The sequence below is a fragment of the Pantherophis guttatus genome, chromosome 4 (genome assembly GCF_059756535.1).
Source record: "Pantherophis guttatus breed Tessera chromosome 4, ASM5975653v1, whole genome shotgun sequence".
Taxonomy (NCBI): domain Eukaryota; kingdom Metazoa; phylum Chordata; class Lepidosauria; order Squamata; family Colubridae; genus Pantherophis; species Pantherophis guttatus.
The window spans coordinates 85648506-85667278 of record NC_142066.1 but is presented as its reverse complement, the minus strand read 5'-3'; the positions used below and the strand labels follow the sequence as shown (position 1 = coordinate 85667278).

The 18773-nt window shown below is 40.3% G+C and overlaps 1 protein-coding gene and 1 pseudogene across 5 annotated transcripts in view; one reads left to right on the top strand and one right to left on the bottom strand.

Moving 5' to 3' along the window:
- The window catches only part of PDE1C (phosphodiesterase 1C), a 1150117-nt gene that overhangs the window by 276989 nt on the left and 854355 nt on the right, over positions 1 to 18773 (bottom strand). For all 5 annotated transcript variants that reach the window (XM_060686088.2, XM_087894093.1, XM_060686092.2 and 2 more), the window contains 2 exons: positions 6402 to 6502; positions 1442 to 1570 (listed from right to left, as the gene is read on the bottom strand). In XM_060686088.2, the coding sequence (XP_060542071.1) occupies positions 1442 to 1570; positions 6402 to 6502 (230 nt within the window). The remainder of the gene's footprint in view (positions 1 to 1441; positions 1571 to 6401; positions 6503 to 18773) is intronic.
- Positions 14596 to 16252, top strand: LOC148114207 (uncharacterized; annotated as a pseudogene).

Genomic DNA, 18773 nt, shown 5'->3' with positions numbered 1-18773 from the left:
GAGTTTGATTAACGTAATTTATATAAAATCCCAAGGGAGAAGTATGGAAAACATTCCAAAAATCAACAAGAATTGAAATATTCTTATATTTCTTATATTCTTATATTATAGGGGGAAAATATTATTATGCATATTTCCATATAATATTCCAAAATCCTTTACAAAAAGGAAAGGATCAGAAGTTGAAAGATGAGTGTATTATATATAATGTTACTATAATGATGTGAGTATGATTAATGTAACTAAGATTACTAAAATTGTCAATATCATTACTATTATTTGGTACCAAAACTAACAATACTCAGATGCCACACTGTTCAATACTTATATATATCTAAATATTAAAAAAAATAAAAATAAAAAAGATTTGTAAGATTCTGTTAGTGTAACCTTACAATAAAGTAGAACTACTACATTTGGGTGTTCTTATACTTTGGACTATCTTGCAAGGATGACACTCTAGCCCAGGGTGTCAAACTCAAGATCCGGGGGCCGAATCTGGCCCACAAGTTGCTTAGATGTGGCCCACGGGCTGCCCTGGAAACAGTGAAGGACCGGCCTGTGGTGGCTCTGCCAGCCAAAACAGAGCTTGTGAGGGCCATGTGTGGCCCTCTCAAGCTCCATTTTCACTGGCAGAAGGTTGCAGGAGGCTGTTGCAGCCGAAAACAAAGCTCAGGAGTCCATTTTTTACTGGTGGAGAGCTTGGGCCACCACAGCCCCCTCCAACATGAGTGACATCATACTGGTCACACCCACTCTGGCCACGCCCACCTGTCCCCCGAAGGTCAAACACAACCTTGATGCAGCCCTCAATGAAATCGAGTTTGACAGCCCTGATCAAGCTATTTTCACCTAAAAAAGCAGCTAAAAAACAACTAAGCATGATTGTAACAAAAGTATTTCAATGAAGATTTATATTTTAAAAAGTCTATATAAAGAAACAAATTCTGTAAGTTTCAGAACTTACTGCACTCCTGTTTAAAAAGTTTTTTTTCTTTGCCTTCCATGTAAACTAATATGAGAAAATATACAGTTTTCCATATTTGATCATATTGTTTTTTACTTACGGGTGCTGAAGAAGATGTATTTCTTCTTGGAATACATTGCACTTTTGGGAAATAATTGAACAAACTTTGGGAACCAATATTGTTTGGGATAATTCAACATTTTATCTCATTGACCAGATGTAAATTTTGTACTGTTTTCCTACCATTCTTTGGCAACAGCAACCCTACCAAGTGGCACATTGTTATGGCATTCTTTAAAATGATTTATATTTCAGTTGAATTACTTCAGTATACATTTCCTCTCAACAGCTTCTCACATTAACTGCTAACCAACTATCTTCTGCTAGTTGCTCATGAATCAAGATTTTAACTGAGTACGTTTAATACCCAGAACAATCATGTTGACAACCATCAAGGTCAACCAGCATTCTTACCTCCAATCATCTTTGGAGAGATTAGACAAAATGTTCATCTCCTCATCGTCTTGCAAAAGTCGAAATGCTGCACTTAGGTGATGATTTTCTAACACAGATCGGTCATTGTATAGAATGGCTGTATCTGACCTATAAAGCAAAAAAAGTCCATTCTTATATGCAAAGATTGGTTTTATTCTTCTAGCTATAGCTAAAAATATTATTGTTCAGTACCAAATTATTCATTTCTAGTATTTATTTTTTTGTAAGAAATGGATGAGAAAACCAAATTTCATTTTAATTTTTTCAGGCCAGAGAAGTTTCCCCCCACTTCATATGTATTTAGTAAATTATTCTAAGAAGCTTCTTGGATGAGAAGTGAAACATTTTCAAGTCCAGTTGCCTTTAAAAAAAAACACTTTTGGGACAACCATGATCTGAATGACTGAGAATCTCCATAGATAAATTATTCTAAGGTATTTCATGAAAATCACAGTTCATTGATAAAACTTGCTCTCTCTCTTTTTTTATTATTGCCCCTTTCCCTCAAAATGCTGTGGAATAAATCAAGATGCCAGATTATAGTAAAAAAAAATCCATAAAGCCATTTTTATTCACACTCCATTAACATTAAGGTTATTAAACTCCATTAACATTAAGGTTATATCTATTTCTAGGAAGTGTCTAGAAGGCAATAATAATGGGATTAACAGAAAAATTAATACTATGCTTATTTTGTATTTTATATGTTTTAACAGATGAAAAGGAATGCATCATTTTTCATTGCATTATATTAGTCTTGTAATTACATTGTATGAAAGTTCATTGTGAAAAATCTCTGAAAGACCATACAGTATATTTCACAGCTGAAATGGGTTTCAACATAATTTCCTTTTATCCAGGCTCAAAACTGTAACCACTTCAACAAGAGATATATTTGTTCTTCAACTTTCTTGGTAACTGGAAGAATGTGTAGGCTGCAATGTGAATGCTAAGTTGCTCCATCAAAACCAGATGTTTACTCTTGTACTTTAGTACTCCCACAGGCACCCAAATATTATTCTCTAATATTCATCATATGTCCATCAGCTCATCAGTTTCATGACACACTGAAGTGTTACTGCACTTTATTCATACAGAGGAAACTTGTAGGCTGATCCCTGACAATGAACCTTAACAATGGTATAACTCCAAAATATCTGTCTTTTTCCTTATATATGTTTGCTTAAATAACCTGTTCAGAACTAGATAATATTTGAGTTCCTCCTCTATTCATCCCCTAAGTTTTACAATATCTGATTTGTGAGCTTTTCTGAACCTTGTCTATAACTTTCATTGTAGAAACGTGATAGATAACAATACTTCTGCCCTATTTATTGGCATTTTGTTTTTAATTTTATTCTGAGTTAGTGTGTCCAACCTCACTCTTCTTGACCTCTTTGATACCATTAACCAGTAATTGCAGTTGAGAGTGGGCAGCACAGTTCTGTGTTGATTCACCTCCTTACTCTGAGTCTGGTTCTGCACAGTGTTGTTGGGGAGTGAGAGATCCAACCCACAGCCCTTCTTTGTAAGTACATCAGGATTTATCCTCTCTCTCCTCCTTTTTAGCACTACATGGATGAAATCACCTACATTAAGTAAAATCACCCACCATCACAGGATGAGACATCGTTAGTATGCATATGATACCCAATTGTGTATCTCCATCTTGGGTGAATTAAGGGATGTTGTGAATGTTCCAGTTTGCTTCCTGGCCCAATTTAGTGTGTGGATTTTCATCTTTAAAGCCATTCATGGTATGGGACCAGGGGTGAAATCTAGCAGGTTCTGACAGGTTCTGGAGAACCGGTAGCAGAAATTTTGAGCAGTTCGGTGAACCAGTAGCAGAAATTTTGAGTAGTTTGGAGAACTAGCAAATACCATTTCTGGCTGGCCCCAAGTGGGGTGGAATGGAGATTTTGAAATATCCTTCCCCTGGAATGCGGTGGGAGTGGAGATTTTGCAGTATCTTTTCCCTGCCATGCCCACCAAGCCACACCCACCAAGCCACACCACACCAACAGAACCGGTAGTAAAAAAAAATAGATTTCACCACTGCCTGGGACCATGTCTCATCCAAATTATAGTCACATGTCCTCATCAGTCAAGCAGAGAATATATGTTATAGACCCCATCAATTAAAGAATTTTGCCTGACAGACTCCATGAAAAGAGTCTCAACTACTCTTGTTCCTGCACTATGGAACATCGTGTCCCCCAAAATGAGATCAATCCCTATTTTCCTGGCCTTCCAAAAGAACATGAAGACCTGGTTCTCCCAATGTGCATGGGTATCAAAAAGTGGTATACAACTTTGAGGATGATTGGTGGCCCGAGAATGCTCCCTCTGTCTTTTAACTTATCTTTTATCCTTGTTCTTATTTGTTTGTCATTTAGTTTTAATTATAACAATATCTTTCATATGATTTTATGACTTTTTATCTGTAAATTGCTCAACTTATTTAGTTAGTAAGATGGGAATACTGAAATATGATACAGAAATAAAAATCCTCTCATGAAAAGCCAACTGAATTTTCTTTTTCTAGTCTTTTCTTGATTCTCTTTCTGTTATCCTTTCATTTTAATTTATTATTCAAATTCTCTTCCTTTTCTTTTTCTTTTATATCCCATAGCATCAGTTCAATTGGACTAGAATTTTTTTAAAAAATTTAAAAATTTAATCCACCTTCATTCATTTAATGTTACACAAATAACTTGTCATGGTTTTAGCCTCCATTTAAGACCTATAAACAATATTGTTGTGTGGACTTTGTCTTCTCCTGTCTTTTATATGTCTAATCCAGGTGTTGGCAACTTGTGGTTCTGGAGCTGCATGTGGCTCTTTCAGCCCTCTGCTGTATTCCCAACGCCACTGTTGCCACCATCTCCATGGGCTGCCTGCCATGTACAGCACAGTGAAAGTTAGGGCGCTTCAAACTGGGGAAGATGGGGTCCCCTCCTCCTCTTGGAGCCCATTATGACGCAGAGCCAAATGTGACCTTGCAACCAAGCACCAACCAAGGCCAGAAGTAGCTGCCCGCCATTTTCTGCTGCAGTTGGGGAGAAAGAGAGAGAGATTTTTGACTCGATTTGGCTCCATCTGCTCCCCTCTCTCCACCTTTGCCCAGTTTTGCAAGGATTCGGCGGACGTTGTCTTGGTGATGAGGTTGTCCCATACTTTGCCTGCCATGCGTCTTTGGGGGCACCCAGGGACTATACTTTCTGGACACTTTGGACTGAGTTGCAGGATGTGTATACGTGCCCGTGGGCTGCTGCTTGGGATGATGCTTCTCTGAAGTGTGTGCAGCGATCTAAGGTGGCAACCTCATGGCAGTGTGATGTAACGGCCTGACTGTCACTCCTTTTGCAATGCAAGGTTTATTTTTGTATCTTTCCAGAGATGGAGAGAACACAGCTGAATTTCCTTAAAATTATTCCCTGGGTGTGTGAGTTAGGAAGTGGGTGTGTGCAGTGGGAGAGAGGGAAGGAGTGGGGGATAGAGAGAGAGAGAAAGAAAAAGAAAAAAGAGATATAGATAGAGAAAGAAAGAGAGAGAGAGAAAGAGAGAGGAAAAAAGAGATAGACAGAGCGGGGGAGAGAAAGAGAGACACACAGAGAGAAAAAGAGACACAGAGAGAAAAAGAGACAGAGAGAGAGAGGGGGGGAGGGAGAGGGAGAGAGAGAGAGAGAGACAGTCAGAGAGAGGAAAAGAAAGAGAGAAAGAGGGAGGGAGAGAAGGAAAGAGAGAGAGAGGGAGGGAAAGAGGAAGAGAGAGGGGGAGGGGGAGGGGGAGGGAAAGAGAGAGAGGGGGAGAGAGACAAGAGACAGAAAGAAAGAGACAGAGGGAGACAGTCATGTGACTAGGTGGAAATGAATGATATCGAGTTGGCGATGCCTACCCAGGTTTTGTGGCTCCCGGTGTTTTCTTTTCTGTGGGAAATGGGTCCAAATGGCTCTTTGAGTGTTTAAAGACCCCTGGTCTAATCAATTTCTCCCTCTACCTCCCATTTCTATTTTGGGTCTATTGATGTGTGTGTGTGTGTGTGTGTGTGTGTGTGTGTGCGCGCGCGCGCGCGCTTGTGCACAGTGAGGGTGAGTCCATATAAACAGAAAATTGTCTGTCTCCTTTATCTTTGTTTCAAAGAAAAATAAAAAGAGACCTTTTAATAGCTTCCACTGTAAAAAAGTATGACTTCAAAATTTTGGAGCAGTTTTGTATGAAATTTGGTGGCTTAAACTGCTCTGAGATTAATTTTCCTGAAAATTTAGTAGTACTTGATTTTCCCCTTGAAATTACAGATACTCAAGTAAAAATAAACCACTTACATTTCAATATAGAATAATACATTGGAGGAGCCTTGGGATTATCTAGCCCCAATGCAGAAAATCAAACAATGCAACAGATGGTTTAGCAGCTTCTACGTGTTATAAGCCTTTAAAAAGCAATTCATTCCATTCTCATACTGCTATCCTAATTTTTATGTATCATTCTTTCATGTCATGATTTGTTCACTATTTCCTTTTGAATGCCATCAAATATAAATTCAGTTACGGCAGAATGGATGTTTCTGAAAATTATCCTCATCTAAATTGTTGCCAACATTATATATTTGCAATTTATCTGCTATTGCTTCTTAATTAAAGTTAATTATATATTTTGATTTTTAATTATGGATTTTACAGACAGCATCAAACCATTTTATTCATCTGTAGTTGTCTGTGTTTTCCACATCATTAATAGGCATATGTATGTTGACAAAGACTGTACAAATGCTATTCAGATTCTTTTCTGTGCATGTTTTGGAATGAAGACTTAGAAATTTAATGGCAAATGTACCCAATAGATTTAATATCTAAAACTATTAAATTGATTTTGCAAACTCCTCTTCAGCATTTTTCCAGCATTTTTGCTTGATCATAGCTCATCTTTCAGCACTTACTGTGTTTGAATATGAAAGTTGTTTGTAGTTCCAGTGTGCTCATAGTCATGGATAGCAGCTGCAAAAATCATAGCAAAGATCTCAAGTTCTGTCAACCAGTGCTGGAAAAAAGATTTTTGAGAAATTAGATAATATATTATATTGCAAAGTTTAAATAGACTATTGTTTAATAAAGCCAACAATGTTGGAATCTGATATCTTTTTATAAGATTATCACTGCTGTAGCTCCTGAATAACAATACAGAATTTTAAAAATTATTAATCTCAATTGCTGTGCTATTGTCTATAGGCAATCTTGATATTTCTGAATTTTACACTTGGGGCACCACACAAACTATTCAAGAACTTCAAATTCTAATGAGATAGAAATAAACTCTGAATATTTTGTCCAGTTTCTTCTCCGCCCATTCTCAACTACTGAAAAACTGACTCCCAAATATTTGGAAACTTGTACCTAATCCTTGAGAATATTTGACAATATTCCCATTCTTTTGGTATTTTCCATCTTTAATTTTAAAAATGTTATTGAATGTTAATTATTTAATGTTCTTGGCATAGTTACTTACAAAAAGTATTTTAGGATTAATTGCTCATGATTTAAAAACTTTCAAAAGCTGATGAAGCAAATGTAAACAGGAAAAAATATGATTGATTGGTGTTTTTATTCGTGGCTATCATGACACTGGATATATATCTGAGCAGAGAACAATATGTTGTTTTGCAAAGTAGCCTCTAGTTTGCTTAAAATAATGTGAGCGCATTTCTGTTTAAGTCTGAAAATTACAAAAGTAAACAAGACAACTACCCAGGAAAAATATTGGTTGCTTAAACCAAGTTGCAATTAATAGTTTTTAAAACTTTCTTAGATGTGAAATGAAAAATCAACTTTGATTTGAACCCTTCCCATACAGAATACTGTATCCTGTTAAAGAAACAAAATTCACTTTGCTGTATTCAGTCTTGCATCTTGCAATCTAACCATGTGACATAACAAATATCTTTTTTCAATTGGTATTCAGAAAATTCCAAAGACTTAATTTCAGACACATGGATATAATTGCCTTTAGGATGGCTTATTTCTTCCAGTTTATAATATTTAAGGAATTTACGTTTTCATGAACAAGAATGTAGATTGGAGACAGAAATCATTGACAGATTGCCCTGTTTTGGTTTTGCACATGAACAGATTTCTATTTTCTGCTAGGTAACATAATATCTAATAAAATTTACCCAAAGTCAATCAAATTTACAGGCTACAATTTTTCTTTCCTATTTGTAAACCCAAACTAATAATCTCAAACAAATAGATTGGATTTATTTGTATGGTATACCTAGGAACATGCCACCCAGAACTCAATGTTTTGAGATGGATGACTATATAAATATGCTAAATAAATAAAATATATTTAAAAATCCTTCAAATAGTAGATTCTTTCAGCTGTCTTATCCTCATGATTATTATCACCATCATAATAAAAAATAAAGCCACTGACTGTAGGAAAAAAATTATCTGAACTCCCTCAGAATTTGCTGCATCTGGAATAACTTTTCTAAAGGAAAAGCAAAACAAAATACAAAACAGACAGGGCACTTCCAATACATTTAGCCATGTACTATTTTCCAATGAACATTTGAAAATTCCACCATTTAAAGATATCTAATTGTTGAACTTCTGGTTTGCTGGCCTCCGGTGAAGACGGTCTCTTCTTAAGGACTGCCAGCCCCGCCGTCTGTAGAGCCACTTCGATATCGAGAAGCGGCTTGAAAACTCTGAAATCCGTAGGATTGTAGGAGGAGAGTAGGCAACGTACAGGTTGAGCCCCTGTGAGCCCCCAGAAAATTGCTACTGGGGAGGAAACAGGCGCGGCTCCCTTTCAACTTGCCAGACTCCGGACGGCGTGGGACGATTCTGCTTCCTGCAGAACAAGCTGGTTGCAGCAAACGTTTAAATCGAATGAAACCAACCTTAACAAACAGCGGAAATATCAACTTAAACCCTCAAACTTGGAAATCGCAAGTATTAATGCTTTGGTGACTTTTTGATTTAAGAGAAAGTATGAGCGAGTGAAAGTGATTTGAAAAAAAAATGGCGCCCAGCAGCAGAGTTAACGAGCTAGCGAGAGTGGATTTGTGAAGCTACTTTGATCTGCTACAAAGTTGCGCTGCCTGTAATAAAGAGGAACAGGAGAAGAGGAAAAAATTCTTTCTTTAAAATCCGAGTCTGCTTCAGTCTAGTTTCTATTTGATTAAACCTGGGGGACTTTTTCAGAGGTCTCTGTGGAGGTGGCAAAGGAAAAAGGATTTCCCTTTTCAGAAAATCTAACTTACGTGGCAGGATGGCTTCAAAGAAGCAGGAAGGAAAGGCAGCAGGGGGGGGGATCCCCCACACACAAACATGAACAGCAGCTTCCTTCCGCTCAACAGACTCAGAAAAAAGATTTTGATTTTGAAAATTTAAAAGAATTTATCTCTCAGGCTTTGGATGATAAATTTCAAAAATCTCACAGGAAATAGATGATAAACTTCAAAAATCTCAACAGGAAATTATGCAGGAAATTAATGAAATTAAAAATATGGTGAAACAGGATTATGGCAAGGTGTCTAAAAAAATATTAGATGTGGCGTCTGGCCTCTCAGAATTTATTATTAAAGTGGATTCCAAAGTGGAAGAATTTAAATCAGAAGTCAATGTTAAGATTAAGGATACTGATTATAAAATTTCTGATGTTGATGATAAAATGCAGAGAGTTGAAAATGAAATTACAATGATGCAATTCAGGGCCATGGAATTCGCTATAAGGCTCAGAGGAATCAGAGAGAATGACAGACAGGATTTGAGACAGATTTGTGCTGATGCCCTGGCTGTGTTATTAAAAATTAATCCTGAAGTGGTTTTTTATAAAATAGACAAAATTTACAGAGTGAACTCCTGGGTGGCCAGACAAAGACAATTGCCTAGAGATGTGGTGATATATTTTATAGACAGAACAATAAGAAATGATATCCTGCAAAAATCTTTTCTTTCCTCTGTGCAAGTGGAGGGGGCTCAAATTGGAGTTTATAAAGAATTTCCACCCAAAATGTTGAAAGATAGAAAAGATTTTGGTTTTCTAGTGAATGAATTGAAAAAACAACAGATACCATTCCGGTGGGATGCCCCAACTGGTATAATTTTGAAATACAATGGAGAAAGATATCGGTTGAACACTGTTGAGAAGGCGGAATATTTTTATTCTACTATTCTTAAAGAGAGAACACCATCTCCACGTACATCCACAGTGTTGGAGATTAAGGAGAGTGATAAGAAGCAACTCCAGCAAGAGGTGCAAGAACAGTCTAAGCAGGCGGAGCCAGAGGAAATGCAGGGTGCTGAAGGAGGTTTTCTGGAGGACCACCTGTTAGAATCTTCTCCAATCTTGGACCCGGCTCGGATGGTTGAAGTCAAAGACCAGCGTATAACTCGTGCAAAATCTAAGCAACTTAAAGAAAAGCAACAACAGGAACGACAATACAAAAAGGGAGCTAAGAGTACTACACAAGAGATTGAAGCCATGGGGGGAGCAAAACCGAAGATTTCGGAAGATCTTCGGCTATTCTGCTCGTCGCTTCAAAAAGATAAAGATGACAATTAAGTGCTTATCTTGGAATGTGAATGGTTTGAATTCATTACAGAAAAGGAAGAAGTTATTCACATATTTGAGACAATTTAATAATGATATAATTTGTTTACAAGAAACTCATATTAGAACTCAAGATCAAAATACTTGATAAACTCTAAATTAGGAACACATTTTATAGCTTCAACTTTGCAAAAAAAGAATGGTGTGGTTATTTATGTAAACATAAGATTGACAGCTAAAATTATAGAAGCAGATGAAGATGGTAGGTTTATAGCAATTGAATTGCTTACAGTAAACGGCCAAATTCTTTTGATTGGAATTTATGCTCCCAATCAACAACAGGATCACTTCTATAAAATGTTACACACTAAAATACTGCAATGGGATTATAGATCTATTCTAATTATGGGAGATTGGAATGGAGTAATTGATTCTAAATTAGATAAAAAGAGTTTGGCGAAATCAAGGATCAGACTACCACAGACTTTTTTTGATATGAAAGAAGATTTGGAATTAAAAGATATTTGGAGAATACATAACCCAAAAGAATTGGACTATACTTTTTTTTCTGATAGACATAGATCCTTCTCTAGGATTGATTTTATTTTGTTGTCAGATGATCTACTTGTTAAGACAAAAAGAACAAAGATTTTTCCAAGAACTTTGACCGACCATAGCCCAGTATGGATAGAAATTGAGATGGGTAAAATTGAGAGATGATCATGGAGATTAAATGAAAACCTGTTCAGATATGAAAAAAATATAACAGAACTTAAAAAGCAGCTGAAAGAATTTTTTGAAATGAACTTGAATAAGGGTACCCCAATTGAAATTGTGTGGGATGCGAGCAAAGCTTACATGAGAGGGGTACTCATTAATATGAATTCTAAACATAGACTGAATCGACAAAAGAAAAGATCTGAACTGGAAGCAGAAATAAAGAATAAAGAACAGCTACTTATTAAAAATCCAACAGATGAAAGAATACGTGGTGCTATAAAACTTTTGAAAGACCAATTCCAAATGCTTATGGCGGAACAAGTTGCAACAAATCTACAATATGCGAAGCACAATACATTTTGAACGCCAATAAACCGGGCAGATGGTTGGCCTATACATTAAGGAAGAAGCAGAGTATACGGACTATTGATAGTATTGATATTGGAGGGAAAGAAATCTTTCAACAAAAATTAATTAAAGAAGCTTTTGTAGACTATTATACTAAACTATATGCTAAAGATGATATGCAGAATGGACTTATAGAAAAATATTTAGATAATAAAAGAGTCACAAAAATTACTAATCAACAAAAGGAAAGAATGAATTTCCTATAACAGAGGAGGAGATAATAGTAGCAATTAAACAATTAAAAACAGCTAAAGCTCCTGGAACGGATGGTTTGACTGCAGTGTATTATAAAACTTTGCAAGCAGAAATGGTGGAACAACTTAGAGATTTATTTTGCAATATTCAACAAGGGGGTAAAATACCCCCATCATGGACAACAGCTTATATTTCTTTGATACCAAAAGAGCAAGTAGGTCCTAAAAAACCAGAGAATTATCGACCAATATCTCTTTTGAATAATGATTATAAAATTTATGCAAAAGTACTAGCCAACAGGTTGATGCCAGTAATCCAAGAGGTGATTCATGATGATCAAGCGGGATTTATCGAGGGCAGATACATGAAGGATAATGTAAGGCAAGTAATAGACTTATTGGAGTATCTTGAGAGGAATAAACAGGTACCTGCAGTGCTGGTCTTTTTGGATGCGGAAAAGGTCTTTGATAGAGTGGATTGGAATTTTCTATTAAAGACTTTTAAAAAGATGGACTTTGGGGACCAATTTATACAGGCGGTTTCAGCAATTTACCAAGAGCAAAAGGCACAGATTATTATTAATGGAAGTTTGACAACAGATTTTAAAACTGAAAAAGGAACAAGACAGGGATTTCCATTATCCCCATTGCTATTTATTTTAACACTAGAAGTCTTGTTAAATACAATACGGGACTCTAATATCTTGAAAGGTATAATGATAAGGCAAGAGGACTACAGAATAAAGGCATTTGCAGATGATCTGGTTGTTACCCTAACACAGCCAATGGAATCAATAATCCAGATGAAAGACATTACACAAGACTATGGTAAAGTTTCAGGTTTTAGATTGAACCAGAAAAAAACTAAGATGATAGTTAAAAATATGACACAAGATCGTAAACACGAGCTTGAAAGGAGGGCAGGTTTTGAGATTGTACCAAAGGTAAAATATCTAGGAGTTCAGGTTGCAGAATCAAATATGAAACTGTTTCAAAATAATTATGAGGTGTTGTGGCGAGATGTGCAGAAAGATATGGAGACTTGGAAAAAACTGCAGCTGTCTCTACTTGGAAGAATAGCAGCAGTTAAGATGAATATTTTGCCAAGATTTCTTTTTTTGTTTCAAATGATTCCGGTGCTTAAAAGCGATAAACAATTGAAAGAGTGGCAAAGTGGAGTGAATAAGTTTGTTTGGAACGAGAAAAAACCAAGAGTGAAATTAAAAATTATGCAAGATGTTCCAGAACGGGGAGGTCTTAAACTTCCAAACCTACAGTTATATTACGAAGCAGCAACTTTATCTCAAGCAAGTGATTGGTTTGGAAGGAAAAAGACTGGAATATTGAATATAGAAAGTTTTGATCTTGAATTTGGATGGCATGCTTACTTATTTTATGAAAATAAAGTGGATAAAGTATTTAAAAGTCATATACTTAGAGACTCTCTGATGAGAGTTTGGAAGAAGCACTGACTCAAATGGGATTATAAAATACCGCTATGGCTGGATCTTGGTCATATTATTTGGAATACAAATATAATGTCACTCGGGGGGGGGTTATACAAAGAGGTTCTTTTTACAGATGCGGGCAGATGGCAGTTGAAGACATTAGAGACACTGTTGGATGAAGGGATTAATTTAACTTGGTTACAGTACAATCAACTTCAACTGAGATCGAAAGAGGACCAAAAAATTGTATTATGTTGCATGAGGAAGAATTGGTTAGACATATAAAAGAGAAAGGTCCAATGCATATTAAAAGGCTTTACAATGTTTTGTTAGAAAGGGATTCAGAAACTGAATTGGTTAAAGATTGCATGGCACAAAAGTGGGCACAAAATTTTGAAGAACCAGTGATGTTGGAAACATGGGAAAAAATTTGGGTTCAGAATGTTAAATTTACACAGTCGCAGAATTTGAGGGAAAATTTCTATAAAATGTTTTATAGATGGCATTTAGATCCTAAGAAATTGTCATGCATGTACCCTAATGTTCAGCCAAAATGTTGGAGATGTGATTGTTTAGATGCTACATATTATCATGTCTGGTGGACTTGCAAGGAATTAAAGCTTTTTGAATAAAAATTTGGTGGGTTATGCAGAATGTTTTGAAGAAAAAAATTCAATTTTCTCCACAATTGTTCTTACTGGGTATAGTTAAGGGTTTTACATTGGGTGAAACAAAGTTGATATTTTTTTGATAACAGCAGCGAGATTATTGATAGGTAAATATTGGAAAAATGAAGCTTTGACCACTATCGAGGAATGGACTTTGAAGATGGCCAGTTTTGCAGAGATGGCGAAGATTTCAGCATACCTAAAAGATTGTTCACAAGAGACTTATGAATGGGAATGGAAAAAGTGGATAGATTATGTGCATAACAAATATCAAACTAGGAAGTATCAAATAGCTTTTATTTGAAAATGTTATATTAAGATAGAAATATATTTTTTTAAAAAAAAATTGATTTATATGCCGCCCTTCTCCGGAGACTCAGGGCGGCATACAATGCGCTAAGCAATAGCCTTCATCCTTTTGTATATTTATACAAAGTCAGTTTATTGCCCCCACAAACTGGGTCCTCAATTTACCTACCTTAGAAAGGATGGAAGGCTGAGTCAACCTTGAGCCTGGCGAGATTCGAACCTGCAGTAATTGCAGGCAGCTGGTCTTAATAACAGGGTGCTTTAGACCACTGTACTACCAAGGCTCTTTTAATTTAGTGAAGATGAAAAATTATAAGGGGGATGGAGGGGTTCAAGTTTTATATAAAGGGTTTTTTTTTCTGATGTGAGTATATTGTGGGGAAGTCTGGGGGGAGGGGAGGGTTAGGGAGGGTTAGGGAGGATGAGGTTGGGAAGTTTGGGGTGGGTTGGGGGGGGGAAGGGGTGAAAATGTAATTGTAAAACTTTTGCAATTAAAAAAAAGATATCTAATTGTTATGTATGTAGATTTGGGCAGTCAGTTTGAATTAACTGACTGTCAGCTGATTGGCTGACCACCACAGCTGCAAGGTATATAAAGGGAGCTGTTTCCCCTGGTCAGTTGCTGGGTTCTCACCCTACAATAAAGAGCTGTTGTCACTCACTGCCTGGCTTGCTGCGTCCTCATTCACCCAACTTAACATTGGCGACGAAAGTGGGATTTTGAGGCCAGAAGCCACGGAAAGAGCTGAAGCCACGAGCTGACAAGAGAGCTGCAAACCCGAATCCAGCCAGGCGAGCGAGCGGAGCACTTGGACAATCTACCGATGATGTCTACCTACGTGCCACCAGTGCCTTTCAACCTCGCGGAAGAGAAGTGGGGATCCTACATGTCCCACTTCGAATGCTTCCTGGTGGCCAGCGACCTACAGAGGCTGCCCGACGTATGGAAGAATGCCCTGTTCTTGAGCCATTGTGGAGCCAAGGTGTTTGATATGGCTAAGACCCTGTCGGAACCGAACTCAGTCCACACCATCTCGTGGCAGATGCTTCAGACACTGCTGAAGGACCACTATGCCCCAACGCCATCAAAGTATGTCCAACGGTTCGACTTCTGGCAATGGCTGCAGCAGGAGGGAGATTCGATCAGCGAGTACATCGCTGCCCTGCGCAAGGCTGCAAACCAGTGCGAGTACAGAGACCACAATGAGATGCTGCTAGAGCAACTAATCTGCAGAGTGAGAGATATTCGCTTGCAGAGGTTGCTTGCAAAGACAAATCTCACGCTACACATCACACTGGATGAGGCGAGGGCTCAAGAATCCTCATCCAAGGCAGCCGAGAGACTACAGGGGATGACGCAGAACAGAATGGCACAGAAGTCAGCCCTGGTTCACCAGGAAACCATTGACACAGGGAGCAAGGGAGAGTCGGACGAGGAGGTCTGCAGGACCGAACAGTACCAGCAGGATTGGCGAGGCCAGCGAGGTGCCTGTGCGAGTTGTGGGGGACCCCATCTGCGCCAGACCTGCAAGTTTCAAGACGCCATTTGCCGGCAATATGAGCGGAAGGGGCACATCACCAGAGTCTGCAGAGCCAAGCAGAACCCCCATTATAAGCTAAGGAGCAACGCTAGCCAATCAGAGATGGCACAGTGGACAAGAACCAATCCGAAGGGCGGCTACAGGAAGAGGGCGAAATCTGAGGATCTTGAGGCTGCACCATCTGAATTAGCCAGACCTGCACATCCCCCGTGGAGAAGACCTACACGACGTTCGGCATCGAGGGGCAGGAGTGCGTAATGGAGATTGACACCGGATCCCCCATTACCATCATGTCCTGGGACAAGCTTAAGAAAGCCATCCCCAGCATCCAGAGACGGCAACTACGGCACCAGCGGCTGGGATTGTGCGATTACCAGGGGAACCACATCCCCGTGGAAGGAATCGGTGAGTTCCAGGTGGAGTACGGGGAATTCCGGGAGAAGCTTCCCCTCACCATCGTCAGCGGAAAGCTCCCAAGCCTCCTGGGCATGGACTGGTTCAGAGCCCTGGGCATGGGATTTACCGGAGTCCGCAACGTGCAAAGCACCCTGAAGGAGGACCTGATGCAGGAGTTCCAGGATGTGTTTGACGAGCGGCTCAGCAAGTAAGTGGGGACCCCTATTTCATTCAACCTCGACCCCAACATTGTGCCCATCAGACTGAAAACAAGGAGAGTATCGACCCTAAAGCCCAAGATTGATGTGGAATTGGACAAATTGATAAAGCAGGGGGGATTAGTGCCAATCGATCATGCTCGATGGGAGATCCCAATTGTGACCCCCGTTAAGCCGGACGGGTCTGTACGCATCTGCACAGACTACAAGTGTACGATCAACAAGGCCCTGCAGCAGAGCGCCTATCTGGTTCCGATTGTACATCACCTTCTGCATTCCCTAGGGCCTGGCAAGATCTTTGCTAAACTCAATCTTGCGCAGGCGTACCAGCAGCTGCTGGTAGATGGCGCTACCATGGAGGCACAAACTACAGTAACACATAGAGGTGCCTTCAAGTGTACCAGACTCCAATTCGGAGACAGTATAGCTCCAGGACTATTCCAGAGCACCATGGAGCGACTGTTACAGGGGATCCCCGGGGTGGTCCCATATTTCAATGACATGCTCATCACTGCAGAAGACAAGCAGCAGCTAGGGGAGAGACTGAGACAAGTCCTAGGGAAGTTCAGGAGTGCAGGACTCAGGGTCAAACTCAACAACTGCATGATTGCAGTCCCTTCCATGGAATTCTTGGGGTACTGGGTGGATGGAACCGGCATACACCCCACCGAAAGCAAGATTAGGGCAATCCAAGAAGCTCTCACCCCCAAAGATAAGGCGGAACTACAAACGTTCCTGGGACTATTGAACTTTTACGCAATTTTTCTAAGGGACAAGGCAACAGTAGCAGAGCCCCTGCACAGACTGTTGGCCAAAAAGTCCAAATGGGTTTGGGGGAGGGCTGAAGCTACAGCGTTTGCTGCTGTAAAGAAACTCCTGTTGGCTGAGAGTTTCCTAATTCAGTACAATTCTATGCTTCCCTTAGTGCTAGTCTGTGACGCGTCCCCTTTCGGCTTGGGGGCCGTCCTGAGCCATAGACTACCGAATGGTCTAGAGGCACCCATCGCCTACTACTCCCGGACTCTTTCAAGCGCCGAACGGAACTACAGTCAACTTGACAAAGAGGCCCTGGCAGCTGTCTCAGGAGTCAAGAAGTTCCACAAATACCTGTTTGGCAGAGACTTCAAACTCATCACAGACCATCGCACCCTTCTGGGTCTCATCGCAGGGGACCGACCCACCCCAGCAGCCCTATCTCCCAGGATGACACGCTGGGCCATCTTCCTGGCAGCATATTCCTATCGCCTGGTACATCGACCAGAGGTGAGCATGGGCAATGCCGATGCCCTCAGCCGTTGCCCGTTACTAGACAGGATAGAGGACCCCAAACCCAGAATTCCAGTCCTGCTGATTGACGTCTTGGACTCAGGGCCTATCACATCAGCAGAGGTAGCGAGAGCCTCAACCAAAGACCACGTGATTAGGAAAGTCATGAGTTGGGTCATGAGGGGGTGGCCGGAAAAGACTGAGGGCGGGGAATTCAAACATTTCGCTAACAAAAAGGGCGAGCTAACAATGCAAGGGGATTGTCTTTTGTGGGGCGATCAGGTTATTGTTCCCTTGTGCCTAAGGGAAAAGGTTTTAAAACTATTGCATGAGGGGCACCCCGGGATTGTAAGGATGAAGGGGTTAGCTAGAAGTTACATATGGTGACCCCTAATGGATAAAGACATCACTGAGTGGGTGGGGAAGTGCTAACCCTGCCAGGAGTCTAGACCAGACCCCCCCCCCACAGCACTGGTCAGGGAATGGGAATGGCCCCAAGGTCCTGGTCCAGCATCCATGTAGACTTCGCTGGCCCATTCCATGGGCAGGTATTTATGGTCGTAGTGGACACTTTCTCGAAGTGGTTGGAGATCAGACTCATGAAAACCACTACCACCGACGCCGTCATTAGGGAGCTAAAGCAGTTGTTTGCCACCCATGGGCTACCGGACACCTTAGTCTCAGATAACGGGCCCTAGTTCACGGCCACGTAGTTTGAAGGGTACCTAGCAAAGTTGGGGATCAGACATGTGCTATCCGCCCCGTTTCATCCGGCTAGCAATGGATTGGCGGAGAGATTTGTGAGAACGGCTAAGGAAGCCATCTCACGCCTAGGCCCCGGGGACTGGCAGGAGAGGATAGATAAGTTTTTAATGGCCCAACACGCCACACCATGCACCGCCATAGACAGAAGCTCGGCGGAACTCCTGATGGGGAGAAAGCTCCGAGGGGTCCTAGACAGGCTACACCCCAGTTATTCCCCTGACAACTTCAGAGGGGCAGAGAAAAGACTTAGGAAGTTCACAATAGGAAAGCCAGTATTCGCCAGGAATTACAGGAACGGGCCCCTCTGGGAAACCGGGACAGTCACAGAAGTAACAGGGCCCAAGTCTTATAGGGTAGACATGGGAGATGGGAGGATTTGGCACCGACATATTGACCAACTACGGAAGCATTGGGCCACCAACACTGAAGACACATTTGACGAACCGCTTCCTAACTACCAACAGGACTCTCGACCTAACTCAACCCAAGTCTAGCAGAGGACTTAGCTGTCAGCCCCGAGATCCAGCGCCGCCCCATTGCGGAAGATCGACCAGCCGCAGAAGTCACTGCCCACAACAAATTCTTGGAGGTTCCATTGGCAGAGCAGGGAGAAACAGGGAGTTCCTCCGACCTGCTCAACGTCACACCTCCGACTGAACTGCGCAGGTCAGCTAGGGTGCGGACACGCCCTGGTCACCTGAGAGACTTTGTATGCTAAGGTCCACCCCAAGTGACTTCTGGGAGGGGAGGAGTGTTATGTATGTAGATTTGGGCTGTCAGTTTGAATTAACTGACCGTCAGCTGATTGGCTTATCACCC